The sequence below is a fragment of the Uloborus diversus genome, chromosome 2 (assembly GCF_026930045.1).
Source record: "Uloborus diversus isolate 005 chromosome 2, Udiv.v.3.1, whole genome shotgun sequence".
Classification (NCBI taxonomy): Eukaryota; Metazoa; Arthropoda; class Arachnida; order Araneae; family Uloboridae; genus Uloborus; species Uloborus diversus.
The window spans coordinates 37,161,623-37,183,289 of NC_072732.1; the positions used below are offsets into that span (position 1 = coordinate 37,161,623).

Here is a 21,667-nt window from a genome sequence, read left to right on the forward strand (position 1 = left end):
AAATTAAAATACTTACTTAAACTAATCCTTGCATGATTAAAAAATAAAACCTTACCATATACATTTTTACTATTTGTAACTAAAGGTATTTTACTTTAGTGTGGATGCATGGAAGATATTTATCTTTTTCTTTTTCTAATGCCTGTATTTGTGGATCATTTAGGTTTCTCTAAACCAGACATCAGACCATTTCGTTTCTCCGGCAATCTCGCCGTGGGTAAAAGAACTGGAGTAGTATGCGTTGTCATCGACGGCGAACCACCTTTTACATTTACTTGGTTTAAAGACGGAAATGAAATCAAAGAAACTGCAGGATTTTCTGTTGCAAAGGACGATTTCACATCTACCTTATTTATCGCAAAACTTGGTGCTGAAAGCAATGGAAACTATTCTTGCAGAGTATCAAATAAAGATGGTATAGATGAAAAATTTGATGCACTTCTTGTTAATGGTGAGATTTCTCGATTCCAGAACATTTAACCTCTAAGTTTTTCATGCATTTCAAATATTGGACCAATTACTAATTCGTAAAAATAACGGCAATAAGCCCGAGAGTGTTATCTCATGTTGACGCCGGCCGTGAAAGTCTTATTAAGCAGTTTTTAACGGCAGTAGAAGTTCCCATTTTTGAGCCTACTTTCTGAAAATACTTCAAAGTTCGAGTTTTTGAGGGAAAAAAATCATTTTATTTGGGAACATTACTAACGATTATTTAGTAACTTACCTGCATTTATAGCTATTTTTTGTTTTTATGCTTTGTGTTTATATTTTTAATAGAAACTTTATTCATTTTTAAAAGTTCATTGTTTCTTCTAAAAATTAAATTGAATGTTGACAACTTGGATAACTAGAATTTTGCTCAATTTTTGCTAGTACCATACTTCTTAAAAACATTTTATTTTTTCTTTCTGACACTATGTGGCGCTACTATACTGATTTCCATCAGTTATTTTTCTTGTGACGATGTGTTTATTCATATTTCAAAGTGTTTGGTCATGTTTTTTGTGCTTCATGTTCATGAGTTAATTCTACACCTAGCGAATGTACAAGAATTTAATTCTTTTAATTTGTGCTTGTTTATATAAGGTTTAGTTCGATAAAGAAAATTTAACTGTTGCGTTGAATTTGATCTTCAGAATCAGAGAGCATCGCACTTCTTAAGCCATGGAAGGTTTGCTTCTCCTGCAGACAACCATGTATTTTACCGTCACCGTTGTACTTGGTAAGTTTGTTGTAACATTTAATTTTCTGTGGAAATAAATCGCATGATTATTTTTAACCTATTTTGTAAAACGTAAAGATGTTGTTGTGATAGCTACAAAAAAAGTTATGAACAGTATATTAAAAGCTATTTTCAATAACAATTCAGTATAATTTCTATGTTTCAAACATTACTTTTCAATTTTAAAGATGATACACCCGTGCTTTTTTTTATGTCTATTGTTCATTCGAGATCGTTATTTTGAGATACGTTATAAATTTGTATCCTTTTAAACGCCATTTTTATTGTTTTGTATAAATATTTTTTTTAATTATTATAAGCACTGCTCAATTGTGTTTAGTGAAATTTTAAGTACAGCACACTCGGTTTTCCACATAATATGATTTTATCTCATTTAGAACATATAATTCATTCTTTATTATATAAATTGCTGCCTACACTGAATAATTTATACTCAAAACATATTTTAATGAATAATTATCTAACCTTTAATTGTTTGTTACGATTTTATGCATGTTTCTAAATATTTAGAATTGTTTCATGATTTCAAAAATCTATTCAAGGAAGCTCTGATTTATTGAATGGTTTAATAAATCACAAAAACACATCAATTCGCAATTACAGTATTAATAGTGATTAGCTGCATGTTTTTAATACTATTTGCGTATCAGTATTTTTTTCAACGTTTAAGGTAAGTAGTTTAACAAACAACTAATCCTATTTTATAAAGTGCTTAAGATTACATAAATATATTCAACTACTAGTATTTCTTTTAACGGTAGAAAGATTAATCTGCAAAATTAAAACTATTAATTTTCAAGCAAGCTTCTTAGCGAATGTGTTTGCCTTTTTCTTCACTAACATCGCAATTTTTTCACAGACCCAATCATTTAAATAAATACAACATCAGTTTATTAATATTAAAAATATCCATCTTCATTGTTAAATGTGATAAGTAAACTTGAGTCGTAGCGTAACTTAGTTTAATGACCTACATGGTGTTTACTATAACAACTATGCATTTCCTTACTGTGCTTTACATTATGTTACATTTGCTCGCAGCTCGAAACTGATTTACTCTCATTTCTCGTTTTTTTTACAGGATTAAAGAAACCTGAAATCGGGCCGATTCATTTTTCTGGAGACCTTCGTCTCGGAAAACGGACTTTTGTTGCATGTGGTGTCATAGACGGAGATGGTCCCTTTTCCTTCAACTGGCTTAAAGACGGCCATATTCTCAACGATGGCGATGTTTATTCAATAGTCAGCATTGATGGTTACACGTCAACCTTATCTATTTCAAACCTGAGTGCTGAAAGCAACGGAAATTACACTTGTAAAGTCAGTAACAACGTGGGAGTAGACGAAAAGCATGACATGTTGCTTATAAAAGGCAAAAGATCTTATTTAAATTTTCCAATTTCGTACAACTATTTATTTTTCCTTGAATTATATTTACGAGCCCGTACTTTTTTTCCGTACATCTTAGTAATGATAAACTTGCGAAAATCCTTCATTCGAAATGATATATTTACGTTTTGTGAACCACTTTGAATACTATTAAATTAATGAAGTGAATTTTTGGTCCATGTTGAATCAATATTTATCATAGCAGAAAAAATTTATAAATATATTAGCACAGTTTGTTTACAAGTTTGATCTTGGAAGTAACAAGTGCGCAATGTAATACTTCATTTCATGTATTATCAATTACATTTTAATCATTTGCGTATTTATCAATTTATTTATGTATTTAGAAACTTAATTATTGGAATAGTTGTGTAATCACTCGGGAACTGTTGTGGAGCAAAATTACGCCCTACGCATCACTGACTGTTTATAATCTGTGCAACTAGGATTGAAACCTTTTTTTCTTTCCAACGTATGATGCGATCGATTTGGAAATTGGCTACTAATTCTTAGCTTCAAAGTTGTATGTCCTAAAACGTAAAACTTTTTGTTGTTTTTATTTAAAAATGTGTTATAATGTGGTCCTTGCATTTTTCCATTTTACTGTTAAAGAGAAATACATTTACAGCTACATAATTGACCTTTTTTTTTTTACACCAATCGTTTTTACACTATGGTCTTTGCACTCAATCACTTGCTTAAAAAATATTTTTTTAATGTTCGGAAAACATTTATTCATTTCTGCAAAAGATTTCTTTGCCCGCTTCTATCGAAAGTAAAAATATTAGGAGTTTTCTTGTTAAAGTTGTTTAAAACTTAATCTTTTTTAAAGCTCTATTACGAATTTTCACATGAAATTTCGATTTAATATGTTGAGACGTATGCGAAACATGAAGTTCTTGTTTAAACCTCAATAATACTAGAGTTTGAAATAGTTTGTATAAAAATGCTTAGAGTTCTTTTTAATTTTGTTGGCTGTCAATAAATCGTTGTTTTATTCAAACTTAAGAAAATAGTTTACATTTTTATCAAAACTAAAAAATGCTGTGTGTTACCAGCATAAAAATATTGACAGACTGGGGAAAATATTCTTGGGCGAGGAACTGTCTGTACACGTAATGGACTTGAACGCAATAGAAAAAGGATAACAAAAATTATATTATCATTCTGCGCGTTTCCGAAAACACTCGTTCAAAACATTTATGAAAATTATTTTGTCAAACTTGACACATATATTTTTAACTTCATTTTTCTTCACTGTGTGGCGCCAGTGTCCTAATACATCATGTAATGATGTGCTACTTTTCAGCATTAAAGATATTTTACTCATTGACTATGAAGGTAAGATCTGCTTCGTTTAACTCGCTTTTAAATTCGTAATACTGTGTGTTTTTCTTGTTATCAATTTCTTACTCTTGAATTCGTTTCTAGAATATTTGAATCAACTCAGTTGAGGTTCTGAAGCTTTTCCATCATGTTCTTGCAGCGCCTGGCAATAGCGTCCTTATTTTCGGTAATCCATTTCAGAAGCTTGACCGGTAAGTTAGCTTTTCAGTCACACTCTAAAAGAAATTGGTTTTAATTTTGTCCTACCTATATTACATTTGCACTAAAGAGCCTAATAATTTGAATTCAATCGTTTTGTTAAAATTTTGTCGAATTGTGTATTAAACTTTTCGAGAATAACTGTGTTCATATTTTCAGAACAATTAATTTAAACTCATATGCGCGTGTGTGTGTGGGTGTGTATAAACGTCCCTAAGAATACACTAACATGTGTCATAAACCTCTATTTTTATGCATATATTAGTAAAATACTTCATTTTAACTATCAAATAAGTCTAAAGAAAAAAACCATTATGCATGAAAAGCAATGCAGTTTTTGTAATTACTTGCTTATTCAAAGGGTTTGGTAATTTTCACATGCGTAGGTAATTTTATCTTGTTCAGCCGTAAAGAAAAAACATAAAATATCAAAACTTATAAGCATAAAAGAAACTAATTTCATCTTATTGAGTGCCGGAAATTGATCTGAAAAAAATTCCTTCCTTTTTTAATTCAAAAAGAAAAAAAAGGACTTTTCCAAATATCCTCAAAACAATTCAGAAAATACGTTATCGTTTTCATGTTACACATGCACAATATTTTTGTTTTACATTGTTACCATGTCGTTACATATTTTCTCTGTTTTTATGTTTTAATTTTTAAACATAGCCTTAAAACAGGCTGTAGTTTTCTTTTTGCTGTATGTATATTGTTATGGAAGTAGAACTACTTTGCCTGCATTTTTTTCAGCACATTTTTTGCATATTTTTTCAAAAATGCTGAAAACGAAACAACACCGAAGATTAATTTTTATTGCTGCATAGTTTCTAAACATACAAATTTAATTTTGATAAAAATAATTAGCTTTGTAATGTAAATAACATAGCTTTCAATTAATGTATTCAAAAGTAACTTATATTTGTTAAGGGAAACTGCTTCTAAAATCTGAAACTTTCTTAAAGAAAGATTCTATCAAAAGTTGTTTATAATATTACTCCAAAAAACATTTTGATCTTGAATAGTTTTTCTTCTTTCATTCTCCAATGGAAATATGTCTATAAGATGTTTTAAACTATATAAAAAATCCTTACGTTACTGCATTAGAAAAAAATGTTTTTATTAAATAAATTCCTTATTAATGCTGCGGAAGTGGTATTAATTTTTGCGATTCGTAAATACTTAAGTATGTGCCACAGTTAGAAATCTAAAAAGTTCTCTTTCAAATGTTTTCAAGTTCAGTATTTCAAATGTTTAGATTGTAAGCTGAAACACTATGAACTAACGGAACCCTTCGATTACTCTTAATTAAGAATTTTTCATGAAGCCCAATCCCCCGCTTAGAAAAACAAATGAACACAATATTTAAATTAGATCAGTACCTAACATTATGTAAATCCCGTAATTGAAGACAATGAAAGAAAAAACAATTTTTTAGCACAAAAGTAATGTTACTGTCGCTATGTTAGCGGATAAATGCTTACATTTTTTTCGCACAAATAGCCGAAATCTAGCCACATAGATTTTGTCTGCTTTCGTCTTCAATCCCTATTAAATATTTATTTTAATATGTTTTATCGAATAAACGATAACCAATCAGTGAGATAGCTTCATATATATTTTGTTTTCGTACAAATTACTAATTGACTCTCGGAATCCCAGAAATGTACCACGGAACCTAAGGTTTCTGGGAACAGTTCAAAGAAAACGTAAGACAGAAAATTAACATATCCAAAGGCTTTTTTTAATGAGGAAAAGAATGTGTAAATTATTACTTTTAAAAAAGAAACGTGTTTAAGGTTTTAAATGAAAAGTTTTATTAACTTAATCATCGAAAATACGATTGTTTTATGTTTGTTTGTTTGTTTTTTTTCCCGTGAATATTGATCTTTAAGATTTTTTTAAATTGGGAAATTGTGCTTATTATTGAAAATTTCCGTGAAATTCCTGTCTAAAAGGGAACTTTTTAACATTTTTTACACATATGTTGCAAGCAGGTCGTTTCTTGATTTGAAAGAAAATATACTTTGAAAAAATTATCACAACACAGAATTTCTGTATTTTACCTTCAACTTTTTTTTTGGATTACACTTAATTTTGATCTCTTAAACTTGTAGAATATTTCAACTCTCTCAATGGATTTTATTTTCGTGTTTTTTACAGCTTTATCGAAACCAGAGATCGGATCGTTCGGTTTCCACAAAGATCTTCGACCTGGAAAAAGAGCTGTTATTGCATGCAACGTAATAGATGGGGATCCTCCTTTCCTTTTCCAGTGGCTTAAAGATGGTCGTGTATTGCAAGAAGGCGAAGTTTACTCAATCAAAATTGTAGATACTTTCACTTCAACTCTTTCTCTGTCCAACCTTGGTGCGCATAACAATGGAAATTACACGTGCAAAGTTTCTAATTCCGCCGGTGTGGACGCGAAGCACGATCTACTTCTTATGAAAGGTTTAAATAATACTTACACATCACATTTAATGTTTTTATTTTCCATTTACTGCTTGAAAGACCATGTTGAAATCATAACTGAATTATTTACATCAAAATCTTTTGGCCCAAATTAAACCTCATTGGTTTTTTGACGTAAGAAAATTGTAAAATGCTTTTAAAAACCAAGTTAAAATTTTCTGTAACCATTGATGCAATTTTATTTAACTCTATTTTTGCACACTATGTGGCGCCAGTGTCCTTGTTATCTTTCATATTTGTAGCTGCCATTCTTGTGAATATATTTTCTTTCTTGATCACTCGGCTCCCGTACGCGTTCAAAACGTTTAAAACTGCACCATTGCCTTGTTTTCGAAATTGGTACACTTTACATCTAGTATTAACTCGAAGGCTTTTTTCTTAAGTAACAAAAATCCGATGAGCGCTTGAAGTGAACTGCTGCTTCATCTTATAATGCTTCGGATTCAATTTCAGATTGCCGTGTCTTTATACTTCATCATTATTATCGCTGGTAAGTTTCATTTTCAATCTGTAGTATTGTTAATGTTTTCGTTTAATTATTAGCTATACCTTTGTATCAATGTGAAACATCCTTCTGCTTTTATCTTTTTCTGATTATGTTTCAAATGTTCTGATCCTTAACACTTTCCGATAACCTTTAGATTTATTCCAAATCTATGGCTGAATTTCAGTATATGTAACTTACGCGTAAAATAAAAACTTGCAGCAATCCCATACTTTAAAACTTTTAATTTGCATCATCTAGTTTTAAATAATATGAAAAGTTGATTAACCGATTGCTTTTAATTTTTAATTACTTCATTTAAAGACTAAACAGAACATTCGATATTGTGTTAAATGGTTCTTTTTTAATTTTTACGCTCCGTATTTTTCACACCAAATAAATTTAAAATTTTGCAATTATAAAACATTTACCTTTTGTACTTCAGGAATAAATTATAAAAAATCAACATTATTAAACCACAACATTGCAAGAACAGTGCAATATTTTGAAAACTATTTCACTAAGTTTTGCAATATTTCTGAAATTATAAACCTTAAGAACGTCCTCTTTCTTAAAATGCTCAATATTCTAACAGTTTTCAACTTTGCATATAAAGCAAAGCTTTTAAACCTATTTAGAGTAACAACTCATCAGTTGAAATTGTAGCATAAAATTGTGTTTTTGTAAATGTTTGGGTTATGCAAAAAAAGAAAAAAAGAAACTTGTATCTCTCTCTTTTTTTCTTTTTCCATTCTTTTTTTTTCTTTCAGCCGTATTACCCTTTGATTTGTAAGCAAACAGTATGTAGCAATTTAAATGACGTAGCATTTCATTTGACTTCGTGTTCTCATATTTTTAACTTTGTGTGAAAAAATTATGTAAATACAGTATTAATTGTAATAATCTTCCCTATATATTTCTTTTTATAAATTAAATTTTACTGATTTCTTATCTTACAACTTCTTTACAAACTTTTGTAAAATGTGTTCTTGTAAGTTATTTTTATGGATCCTTCTCTAATTTAAGGTGGATCAAAGCCGGTTATTATTCCATTCCGGTTTTCCGACAATCTTGTAATCGGGAAAAGAGCCGGTGTGACTTGCCTCGTCGGGGATGGAGATCCTTCTTTTACCTTCGTCTGGCTTAAAGATGGTGATATTGTCAAAAATGGTGATAATATTATTACGGCACTCCCCGATGATTACACTTCTACGCTGACAATACTTAAACTGAACGTTCATAGCAACGGAAATTATTCTTGTCGTGTTTCAAACAAATATGGTTCGGACGAGAAATTTGATGTATTGCAAGTAAAAGGTAACTTTTGAACCTTCACTTTAACGAACATCTTCCTTGACTATTGTCTGCACTCGTAAAAATTAATTTTGTCATGATTTTTTTTTCATTGTCTGAATGTCAGTAAAAGCGCCGAAAGGAGCTCCATGCAGCCCATAGGTTCCCTTGAAACATTTTCAAGCATTTTGAGCATTTTCAAACATTAAGAATTATATTGTTTGTGAAATCGTTACGTTATTCTTTATTTTCATAATTTGATATTTCCATACAATTGTAGCATTGGGGAAAAGTATGTTAAGTAACAGTTCGTTACTTTTTTCGCTTTAATTTAAATCTTTACGTTTGAAAGTATGTTTTTCTCATAAGACTGGAATACTAACACCAAAGATTTTTATTTATATATATATATATATATATATATATATATATATATATATATATATATATATATATATATATATATATATATATATATATAAAGTTCTGAGAATTCTCTTATCTGAAATAATTTCAATTTGTATACGTTGTACGATATTTCATACGTGCGAAGATTGTAAAATATATTATGTTACAAAAAAATGTCTTCACGTGTTTAACTAGGAATATTTAAAGTTTAAAATGTGTTATTTATAATTGTGCAAATTTCCACTGATTTTTCTTATATTTAGCGAAGGAAAACTTAAATATTAAATCCTTCCTAGATTTTTCTCTGAGAGTTTTTCATTCTTCCAACTACGTATTTTTGGGAGTATTGTCGAAATTTAACATTTTATATAAATAGCTAATGTAAAGTTCTTAAGCAAAAATAAATTGTGGTGAAAATAAGTTCACTAAATTTCATTTTGCTACTAGCTGTTTTTAACAATCGTAATCGAATTCAAACTTTAGTGCTAAATACATTCAATTTTAATTATGAATATTGAATGTATTTATTATATTGGAATAAGTCTTGAATAAAATTGAAAACCTATACCGAGTTTACACTTAACATGTTATAGGTTTCAACTTTATTTAATTCGCTTTAATTACCCAAAGTATGGTATTTTTTCTGTGCACAAGTTTTCATACTTTATTAATTAATTTTAAAAAATGAACTAAAAACCTTGCAAGCAAGAAAATTTGTTTTTATATTTTACCACCATGCGGCGCTAGTAGCCCATATACCAAGAACAAATGTGGCCCTATGATTCTTTGTCAGTACTAGGAATTAAAATGTATAGCGATGGCGAAATTCTGAAGCCGCGGCGATCTCTTGGAAGACATCTCTTGTAGAATAACTACTGGAAATTCCTTTGTACACCTTGTGAAGTATTGGTTATGATGGAACTTCTTTTATTGTACTGGGTTTTCTTGCATCATTACTCGTCAACACTTGGTAAGCTCTTTTTAATCTGTTTCTTGATTTGCTAAAAAGTATAGAATATCAGTTCAAATGATTGTGCACGATGAAATGAAAATATATATTTGGTTGCAATGCTTTCTCAATATGTAAAAAGTATAATTGTACAGCAATATTAACGTAATTTATCAGCTGTGAAGTTAAAAGTTGTTCTTTAATTTATAACGATTAAATGGCTGTTTCTGCTATAAGTTTTAGTGCTCTGCAACCTTTAACATACTTCTTTTCAGTGTATATTATTCCTGCTCTTTTTAAGATGAACTTTTTATTGTTTTGAGTATTCAGAATTTAATATCATCCAATGTTTTTATATTTTATTTCATTCACTGACTTTAAAAGAAGATGAAGGAAGAAATATTGCCGCTGTTTTTGTGAAATAATTTTTGTTGATTTTTTAAACCCAAAATCCTGATTTAAATCTTTCAATATTGCTTAAATTTTTTTTTCTTGTCGATAAGGAAAGAGATATACACCTCTAAAGGGTTCGGCGATGCATGTAACATATCAATGGACAAATCTCACCCTACAAATTATGAGATATGTCTTATTGTTTTCACTCAAGCACCATGGTGATTGATGTCGTTTAAAATGCAAAAATGTAAAAACAATAGTTTTGGTATTTTCCCCTCACTGTAAATGTAAATCATAACTTTAAAAGTTATTCCGTCAGTAAATAAACAATCAAAAATTAAATATCTGCAAAATATAACCTACGCAACAAAAAATAGCTTCAGTCAGGATTAGAGTGTTAATATGATTCAAATATTTCACGTATTAGATTTCCATGTTTAGGGTACATTAAGTTTGAAAAAATGTGTCCAAAATATCGAATTTATACCAAATTTCCGAATAATCACGAATCTATAACGATGTCAATGAGCCCTAGAGCTAAACTCAAAGTGCCTGAAACAAATCTAGCAGTGAAATTTTTAAATGGATTTCAGTCTTTATTGTTAATATATTTTTATCATGTTATTCTTGTTATGCTTTTGGTTCAATTCTAACAAATAACTTTTTTCTGCATCCACAGGTTCCAATGCGCCTTTGATAAGTCCAATTCATTTTCCGAAAGAAATTGATGTCAAACAACGTGTAATTGTAAACTGCAATGTCGTCAATGGGGAGCCACCATTTACCTTCAAATGGTTAAAAGATGGTTTAGAACTGCAAGACAACCAGCGATTGACAATCAAAAATGTTGGAGAATATAGCTCCATGATTACAATCTTTAAACTTGGACCAGATAGCATTGGAAGGTATACGTGTCGGGTAAATAATGCAGAAGGAACAGACGAAAAACATGATACGTTAATCATCAACGGTACAACGAGGCTTATTCACTTTCTTTTTTAATTTTTGTGTGTCACGATTATCAATTTATTTCGAGGATAGGTTCTCTAAAGGGATCATTACTTTTTTACTCCTCAAGTTTCTAATTCACACATTTAATATGACAAGCAGTTGCTCTTGTCGCATTCATTATTGCAATTGCATAGGATTTTTAAACATGTCGAATGCAAAGCAATGGTTTTTTTCTACAAATACTTAGCAGTATCTTTCACTATTTGTAAATATTCTTCTTTAAACAGAAATAAGTCCTCAGTTATACTTATTATATCGCTAAATGTATAGATTTTTCAGCATTTTTTTTTCTTTCTTTATAACTTTTGCCATTTTATTCTTAAAGTTTCATGTGTATGGCACAAAACTTCGTTAATTATCACTCACTATGAAAAAGAGCATTTAAGTTCCTTGTTACAGTTATAGGACTTCTCCCCCCTGGGAAATTTTCCAATTAACTCATTTCACTGTAGTTTTTCTGAAAGAGAATTTTCTAAAATAATCTTTCTTTAGTAAATGTTTCCATTTCCCAACGATATGTGGCGCTATAGTACCGTGAACGCAAAACATATGCAATACACATCGTTTCAGATACAGTACTTTATTTTGCCTTGAGTGCACGTTACATTTTACCTGAAATCACTTTGTGTAAGTTTCCGCCAAAGATATATTCGTGATAAACTACTTTACCGAAAATTCGTTCAATTTGATAATGTGCCGAATTTGCAGTAAAAATGGTGTGTGCTTTCACAGTTTCACGTTTATATACATCGCATGGAGTATGGTGGCAAAAACAACTCTAGGTGAGTTCATATTTATTTTACTTAATTTATTATTTTATTACTTAATTTTCCCGCTGTTATATAAAGTATTTTTTAACGTAATGTAGTCTTGTTATTCATAAATTTGGCCGTTTTGTGTTTTATAGAACCTGAACAAAATTTGAAATCTCAGTGCAAGATTATGTTACGTTTTAGAATCAAGTTCACATATAATAAGCAATGTTTGAGGTATTCTTACACAATGATAAACATTCGTTTAATTGAGTAAGTGTAAAGGGAAAAAAAATCTAACCTTCTATAACGAACTCTCCATTGGGCCATTTCACAAAAAAAACGGTAATTTTGTCCCGCACGTGACGTCTGATGTGTCATTAAAAATAATACTTTAAAACATTAATTTTTTCTGCTTAACAAATTGAAAACTTATGTGTGCTTTCTTAAGTAACAAATTTCGTCATTACCCTTTAAAATTATTACTTTTTAATGAAATATATGTAACGTCCAGTGCGGAAAAGAAGGTTGACTTTTTCGTGGAATGCCCCATATAAAGAAATCAACCTTACATGATAAGTATTATTTTCTCACTCCCCAATCCCGTTTCCAGGTACTCATTGGTCCTCTACTGACCCAACTCTTCCAACCACCTCTTGAAAAACAAAATAAATTGGTAAAGTTGTTTACAATTTTGATTCTTAAAAAAAAGTGAAGGAACTACATTAAAAAACAATATGTGAGCAACAAATAATATTGATACCAAAGTAACAATTATCTTCATATACAAGTGTCAATTTGAACTAAAACTTATTAGGAATTATTGATGTCATGTAAATTTTAATAATAGATGTACCCCCCCCCCCCCACACACACACAAAAAAGAACACATACATGCGCTCGCGAATGAATCTTATGAGATCAGTAATTTTGTTTTAATTAATAAGTAATTATTTTAATGTATAAAATGTCTAGTTTGCTGGCGTAGTTTCAAATTACCTTTTTAATCTACAGAAAATCTTTTAAGAATATTTAATGATATTCCATAATTGTATTTGCACTCTGCTGTAAACAACGTTATTATGACCTGAACCTCATTATAAAAGGGTTCTATTAAGTTTAAACTCTCACCTGTGCTAAAATTATTGCGTTACGTTTTTTATGACCTATTAAAAATTGTTTTCATTTCTTTTTTCAGCTGACGTTCCAGTATTGAAGCCATTAATGTTCACAGGAGGTGAAGAAGGACAAAGAACAGTAGCTATTTGCTTGGCAATTTCAGGGAGTATACCGTTATCGTTTACATGGTTAAAAGATGGGAAAGTTGTAACAACTGGGGACGTTCTCTTATCGAGTATTGACGATTATACTTCTGCTTTAACTATATCGTCTGTGAAATCAAATAGTAATGGCAACTATACTTGCCGCGTTGAAAATTCTTTCGGTGTTGAAGAACAAACTGCATTGTTAGCTGTTAAGGGTGAGTCATGCAGACGCTTTTTGTTGATGATGTAACTCCTACCCACGTTTATTTGATTTTCTTTTTTATTATTATTATTTGATGGCTTTGATCATAAGGTTTCTCCTATAATTTTTGTACAAGTGTTTCCGAAAGCGTTCGATAAAAATCGCTTCTCTGCGTATGTTTCCTCAACTTACACTTTTAAGCTTTATTGTCAAGTAAAAATATCTGTTTTTTGAACATCAAAAACTAAGGATTCTATTTCGCTTGAAATACTTTAAATCCTTTCTTTGTATTCATATATCGTGTGGAAATGAAATAAATTTTAATGAAATGAAACAATTGTTGTTTTCTTTTTTCACATTATATATATCGATTACTGCTTAAAAATTATAAAAATAATAATTTACTATTCAGATTGAACGATAAAAAAACCCTCAATTATCGTGTTCATTTCTTGTTTATGACACTGCGAGGAAATATTTTTACTAAAATTATTAATTATCTGTAAAATTGTCTATGATGATTAGCATCATTCATTTAAAAATGTTTTAGTGTTCCTTTATTGCACTAATGTTTCATGTATGCATAATTCATTTTTGTAATTTATCATATGAAAATATAAACTAAGTGCATCAGATATCAATTAAATTAATAGTTTTCTGTATTTTAATATTTATTCCTGTTCTCAATTAAAAATTCTTTCTTGTCACGAATGGTAATATATTTCGTTGTCATTTTGAATGCTTTATATTTCAGCATATCATCATATACTGTGATCTCCTAATGTTGATTTTGTTTCTCGTTTTAAAAATTAATGTTTTTTCCAGCGTATAATTATTTGCTTTTCCAACTGGTTTTAATTACTTCTTATTTTACAGCAATGTGATTCATAATGTTTTCAATTCAAAAGTTAACTTATAACCATCTTGAGTTTTTAAAAGTATAGTTTTTATTTCAAATTTGGTATTTATATTCAAATAAGTATTAATGTTAATTTTCCCTTGAAACAAATTTTTATAATGTCGCAGTCATTATATTAAGAAAACATTATAAACATTAAGAAAAGGAAATGTATATAGTATTTACTTACGAATATTTTTTTGCGTTCAAACATTTCTAGAAAGTGGTTTTAGTCTGAGCTTTACCCATCCGTCAAAATAATAATTTAAGAATATACGCTTTTTTTTTTTTTTTGCAGGAGACTTAATGTCACTATCTACCTATTTCCACGAAGCTCACCTAAAATATTTAGCGAAAGAAAACCCCTAGGTTTTGCCCTATTTTGAAAAAGTAGCGTCATTAGAAATCGGGGATAGCATTGAACCCTAGTCTAAAAATTGTCTTGCTCAAAATTATCTTCAACTTCCATTATTTGCACCAATATGGGTAGAAGTGACCTTAAATCTCCATCCTTCGCGAAACGTAGTATGAATTCGTCGTATCGCAACATTTTTTAATTGATTGCGTACTTGGTGAATAACACTTATTTCTTATTGTAGTGTCCCCACAATGGGTGCAGGAGCCGAAAGACCTTTCAGCGATGGGAGGACAAATCACGTCTTTGGATTGCTTTACCAGAGGTTATCCGAAGCCCAATGTCAGTTGGAAAAAGAAAAATGGTATGAGACTTTTTTTCACAATACCAACTGGCTTTTTCAAGGTTTCTCAGAAAAAAATGAGACTTCACAGATTCTCATTCTTGAACCCTACTTCAAAAAGGACATCCCTTCAGTTTTTCATTGACTATTTCTGATTCTGATCATTGTATTTTTAATTCGAGTAATTTGAATTGAGCATAACTTTGTCGGTCCCTATTCGTATGTATTGGTACTATGCTAACGTAAAAAGTGATACGGGATTTCTGGCAAAAAAATTGTGAAGAAATTAATAAAATATTACTTAAGATTTCCAGAACCTTTAGAACTTCAAGAAAATTAGCTATTTAATACATAAAGTATTAATAAATAAATATGTAAAGTTATTACTCCAAAAAATAATGCGAATTAAAACATAAATTAATTTATTTTATAGTTAAACATAGATTCCTTACATTCTCAGTTTATGTACCATAACAGAAATATAACTAGCCTCTTTTCTCTTCTTCATGGCATGAAAATAGTCTTTGCCACTTTTTAGAGGAGTGAAATTCATTTTGGAGAAGTGAAATTAATGAAAATAGCGAAGAACGAAATAGTGATTTATTTGATTTTAAAAAAAACCTATCTGAAGATGAAACGAAAAAGTGTCAAAGAAAGAAGAAATGTTTAATATTCTGATTTTTATTATTTAGACATTTTATATTTTAAATGAATAACAAACAAGCAAATATCAATTGTATCATTTTAAGAATTCCAATTGCTTCAGTCTCTTTGTTTAATTTTCCACGATGTTCAATTTTTGTTGAAAATACGCTTGACCAAACTTTTGACGCGCATTTTCGATACTTAGTGCCTGAAATACGTTTCTACATTGAACAGAAGTTGAAAATGTCTCTGATTGTGTAAATACTTTTTTTCAAGATGCAAATTCAACCACGTTATTGTTATTTCAGATGACGGTAGTGATTTGATGATAACCGAGAGTTCTCGTTGGAAAATTGCTGAAAATGGATCCCTCGTTTTTAAGAAAATCAGTAAAGATGATGAAGGAGTTTATACCTGTGATGTCAATAATGGCGTTGGAGAAGGCTTAAGAAAATCGGCCAGATTGAGTGTCAAAGGTATTAGCTACGTTTTGTGCTTGAAAATTGTGTGTTGTATGGATCTTAAAAATGCATTGCTTTAAGCTGTGAAAGAGGTTTTAAGGAAATTAAATAAAATGCTTATTTTCGCTACTTGAAGTGTCATATAGCACGTTGAAATTTGTTATGTTTATTTAAACTACTAAAGTCTGAATGTCTTCTTAGTTACTTATATATGAATGAAAAGTGGTATCAGAATATAAAATACAAATTGAAGTGAATATTTTTAAAAAATTAAGTTGTTACAAAAAGTGTATTTGTTCTACTTTAGTTATTTACAAAGTATAGGAACAGAACGCTGGAAAGAATATTTGGCATAGATTTTTTTTAAATCTATACAGTAGCAGTAACCCGAAAATTATCTAAATGAAACATTTTTTAACTTCACTTCATTGAAATGTGTCTACATTTCAGCTCCTCCCCGGATTGGCTCTGCCTATCGAATCAAAAATGCCCGTAAAGCTGAATCGACAACTTTGGTGTGTGAAGCAGAAGGAGATCAACCATTGATAACGTCATGGTCGAAAAATGGAGTTGAATTGCAAACCACCGGAAGGTAATTTTTCGACGATACTATTTAGTTCATATAACATGAAGACACAATGTCATAACCAGTTTTCTGCATGTTGTTCTCCCGAAGGAGGAAGTCTGATCTTACACTTTTAAGAAACTATCCGATTCAAAATAATTAAACAAGGTTAATTCAATATTTTGTACGAGTCAATTGTATAATAAAACTCGGGAACGTGATTAAAAATCAATTTCAAGTGTACCATAACACAGAAGAGTAACTATTCTATTTATTTGATATAATGTTCATTAATTTCTATAATCTTAGTGTTTAATCGGGAGCAGAAGCCATGTATATACTTTCTTTTAATTCTGGTTATTATGGAAATGGAAGTACATTTAGAACATTTTTACATTGTCAATATTTACATTTTTGTCTCTCGTAGGTATCCCTACAACTTTTTCAAATCTTCATTTCCCCTAAATTCATGTTTCAAAATATATTTCGAAGTATTGTGCTCGTTAAATTGAGTCGGTTTGTTACCTGCAAGCAGTTTTTTCCGCTGCACTGCGAACAAAGAACGTATGGTGAAATGAGCTGCATCCATGCAGCGTGCTTGACCAGAAAGCGTATATTCAGTCAGAACACGTGCCAGAGACAAAGAAAATGAATATTGTATCGAAATTGAATTATTGCAATCTTAATTAGGTTGGATCTAATCACTAAAATGTTAAGAACATATATTTATCAATTACTCATATAAATATTTATTATTCACTAGAAAACACGACTAGTACATGAAATAGTTTTCCTTTTACGCTGCTCAAACTGCAAATGATATTCAGCTTGTATAATCATTTTTAATTACTGCATACATTTGAATTTCAACATTTTACTTAATGTTATTTCTGAAAAATCGTTTGATTGTTTTTTGTTACATTTTTCCTCTTCGCAATTATTTAAGCAAGGGCATTACTTTTTATTCATATCAGTAATAAATAACCAAATTATTGCTCATGTTCGAAGATATCATAGCAATCCATTGCTGGTCACGAAAGAACACGCTATTCATAGAATAAAACTCTTAGCGTTAAAATATTAGCTTAGAACTTAGAGTAATTAGAAACGCTCCCTCCTAGTTGCGCCGGGACAATCAAACAACTCTTCAAATGGTACTGCCTGCAAACAAAACATTCCTCTTTGTTATCATAAATTCCATCCTGCCTGTATTTGTATTTTTACACAATGATTTGCAACAATATGTTAGAAAATTTTACAAATATCAGTAAGAAATTATGTTAACAACAGTAAAAAAAACTTTAATAACCGTATTAACTATGTTGAAGTCAAAATTAAACAACGCGAAATTATAAACGATGAAACTCCACTGCCACCCAGGGGATTACACAGAAATTTTGGGACCGGTCATAAATGACTTTTAAGGGCCCCCTTCCATGTTGTTTACCTCCACGTCCGTACATATATTTTATCCCGCATTTTAAAATTTTCGGGCCCTCTTTAGGCTCAGACCCGAGCCAACAGGTGTCTCTTCTCCCCCCTGTACACGCCCCTGCGGCCACCCATACAAACATCACTCATACCCGTACAAAGAAACCTTACGTTTATGCCTAATAATGTAATGTCTACTTAAGGTCACGTTAATGCGCGTAAAAGTTACGCAAATATGCGTATTCGAAAAAAAATAATAATAATAAATAAATCAAAATAAATAACGTAACTATGCGTTTAAATTTTAAAACAGAAACGTTATTCAAGAAGATTTTGGCGGGGGTCATTTTTCTGAAAAAACTAGCTTTCTCATAATTTTTTAATATTAATTTTAATTTGTGATCGAATAATCTTCGTAAAGTATGTTAATGTCTTTTTTGTTCTTAATTGTAGATAGTCAGTATGTGATATTGATTAAACATACTCTGGTTTGCATCATAACTTTCTTTTAAACACATTTCTAAACTTAAATTCATAAAAAATAATACTGAAAACTTATTTTTCTCGCTAAATTGAGCGGGCCCGTTGCCTGCAAGCAGTCTTTGCCGCTGCACACTGCGAAACAAAGAACGTATGGTAAAATAAACTGCATCCAGGCAGGGTGCTTGGCAAGAAAGCATACACTCAGTCAAAACACGTGTCGGAAACAAAGAAAATGAAATTGAATATTTTATCGGATTAGAATTATTGTAGAACTAATTAAATTGGATGTAAACACTAATGTGTTACGAACAATCGTTATTGATTATTCTTAGTAACCATTGATCATTCAGTTTAGAAAGAAAGGTTTGTAGATCAAATTAAATTTTCTTTAAGCATCTGAAACGGAAATTAAATTTTTATAATCATTTTCAATTTTGCATACATTTAAGTTTCACTTATTAAAATAATTTTATTTCACTAAAATCATTGTTTGCCTATATTTTTCCCCTTTTGTGTTGGTTTAGTACGAACCTTCTCTTGATTCTTGTAATAAATATACAAATTATTGTTATTCTGATATACATCCTGACGCCCCTAATAATTTCACTATTTGTTCAAGCTATTAATTTTGTGTTCGTAAATCATTTCAACCACATCAGTACTTGTGAATTAATGAAGTTACGCCTTTGCATCTTAAAATGCTGCTCTGAATTTAAAAAAAAAATTATAATGTTTAATACTTATGTTAATCATCATCGTTCTGATTGCATATCTTAAAAGCAAATTTCAATTGTGTTTTTTTAATGCTGTTAAATGCAGGTCTTAACTTGCATGGGAGTTCACTGGAGCTGAGATGTTGCACTCCTTATCAGTTTTATGTAAATTTTAATATTTTAAACGAAATTAACCCTATTTATTTACAAAAATATGATTTGAGAACTACAGGGATCCTGTAATTTTACTACAAATTATGCCGTTAAATTAGATAATAATATTAAGTAAGATATCAGTAAAATGCTGTATTTTCACTTTATTTCTTCACATTTTAACTTTATTTCTTATGACGTCACAGAATATGTGACTGAGAAATATCCTGATGAATGAAACAATTTCTCATGAAATATTTTAATCTTGTTTAGTGTTCAGTAAAACTACCTTCGATTATCTGTACGTAATAGGCAGTTTCCTACTATTGTTAAATCGAAGGTTAACAGACACGTTTAACTTTTCTTTGCACAGAATCTCTAATGAATATTCGTACATCCCTCCCCCCCCCCCCACCCCCCACCACCACCACCATCTTCTCTGAGCAATACGGAGCATTGTTTTCTGAAAATCAAATTCATCTGTTTATCCTCAAATTCTAGCAGTAGCACAGCAGCCTCTTAAAGACACTTTAATTGTATTTAAACAAAAAAACAAACAAGAAGCATTAACATTGCTTTTTTGTCAATTTTTAAATTACTTTCTCGGAGAAGTTTTAAAACTAAAAAATGAACAAAAAGTTAATAATGTAGAATTTTGCGATAGAATGTCCAATGTCTCTAAAACTATCTGAAAACAAAAATTCATCAGGAGGCTAAATATACTAACTGAATAAATGTTTGATTTTTTAAAATTATTATCAGGAGAATTAGAGGAGGGAATCGTGTCTGCCGGTAGTCTGGCCGTCTGTCTACCCTCGTAAAAAATTTTGAGGGAATAAACTGATCCAAACGAAAAAGATTTTCTTAGAAGGATCTTGGCCTAGATTTCTAATTTCCATGTTGTCATATCTTCAAAATTTGATTTTTTTTTTCAATTTAAATAGTTGAAAAACATTTAACTACAGGAGACGCATTTACAAAAAAAAAGTAATGCATTATGAAGGGCTTGGGGCAAGAATGTAATATGCCACATGAGTTTTTTTCTGGTAGGTCTGTTTCCAACTTTTGAAAAATTCTAAAAACATTTTTTTAGAGATATTATACATTCTATATTCTGCAATACTAAAACCAGATACGTTTTTCTGCCAGTGACATAACCCATTGTCATGTTTATTTCAATTACCAAACAGCATTTAGAACAAAAAACTCATTTTTTCAAAAGTGCGGCTTATCATATTCTTGCCCCGAGCCCTTCATTTCTATTTCAAAACTAGCTTGCCTACAAGCTGTTTGTATTATTACGCAGGGGCAATCATGGAAAGTAGTGTAAAGAAAATGCTTTACAATGTGTTACAAAGCAGACCCCTTTAAAGACAAAATTTGCTTAGTCATTTTTTGATTGCGATTATTTATTTATCTAATAATCATGGTCCTTTCTTTCTCCTGAAGTATTTTTACGCCTTACTATCGTAATTTAACCGAAAAGTGAATTTCGGATATTGTAAAGCACTTTGCCTTTTGCATCATGAGTTTCTTTTTAATACTATTCTAAATTAAATTTATTTAAAAACGTCAAAACAACAAACGTCTGGTAAAAAAAACTGCTTTCGGGCAGCTAGCCTTAATATCGGTGTAAACAGTGTTAATGTCAATGTTAAACCGTTGAATTATAAATGAAGCAGTTATACTGCCACCCGTATGAACAATATTTTTATCCGCACGAAGTAATACATCTTTTTCTACCCAATAATGGAAAGTCGCGTTCTTTAATACGCATGATCAATCGCTAATACGCACTATTTTTCTGAAACCATTGTTTAATCAACTTTTGGAAAACGAATTTTTGTCATCGAAAAATCATTGTATTTAATTAATCCTAAGGTATTTTCGTTTCTCTTTTGCAATTTAACGCATAAAAGCAGTGTATGAAATTGAACAAACTCAAAAAAAGAATAAAAAATAAAACTTTCAACATATTTTTCCCGCTAAAATTGAGCGGTCTCGTTGCCCGTAAGCAGTCTTTGCCGCTGCACACTGCGTAACAAAGAAGGTATGGTAAAATAAACTGCATCCAGGCAGGATGCTTGGCCAGAAAGCACACATTCAGTTAAAACACGTGTCAGAAACAAAGGGAATGGAAATGAATATTTCATCGGATTTGAATTATTGTAGACAGGGTTCGTACGGGTCATGGAAATCATGGAAAGTCAT

General features: G+C 30.3%; 1 protein-coding gene across 1 annotated transcript in view; it reads left to right on the forward strand.

Annotated features, from left to right (window-relative positions):
- LOC129235221 (cell adhesion molecule DSCAM-like) overlaps positions 1 to 21,667 on the forward strand; it is a 92,613-nt gene that overhangs the window by 31,236 nt on the left and 39,710 nt on the right. Inside the window, exons 12-15 of the mRNA XM_054868927.1 lie at positions 164 to 451; positions 14,907 to 15,026; positions 15,959 to 16,126; positions 16,562 to 16,703. Coding sequence (XP_054724902.1) covers positions 164 to 451; positions 14,907 to 15,026; positions 15,959 to 16,126; positions 16,562 to 16,703 — 718 coding nt within the window. The remainder of the gene's footprint in view (positions 1 to 163; positions 452 to 14,906; positions 15,027 to 15,958; positions 16,127 to 16,561; positions 16,704 to 21,667) is intronic.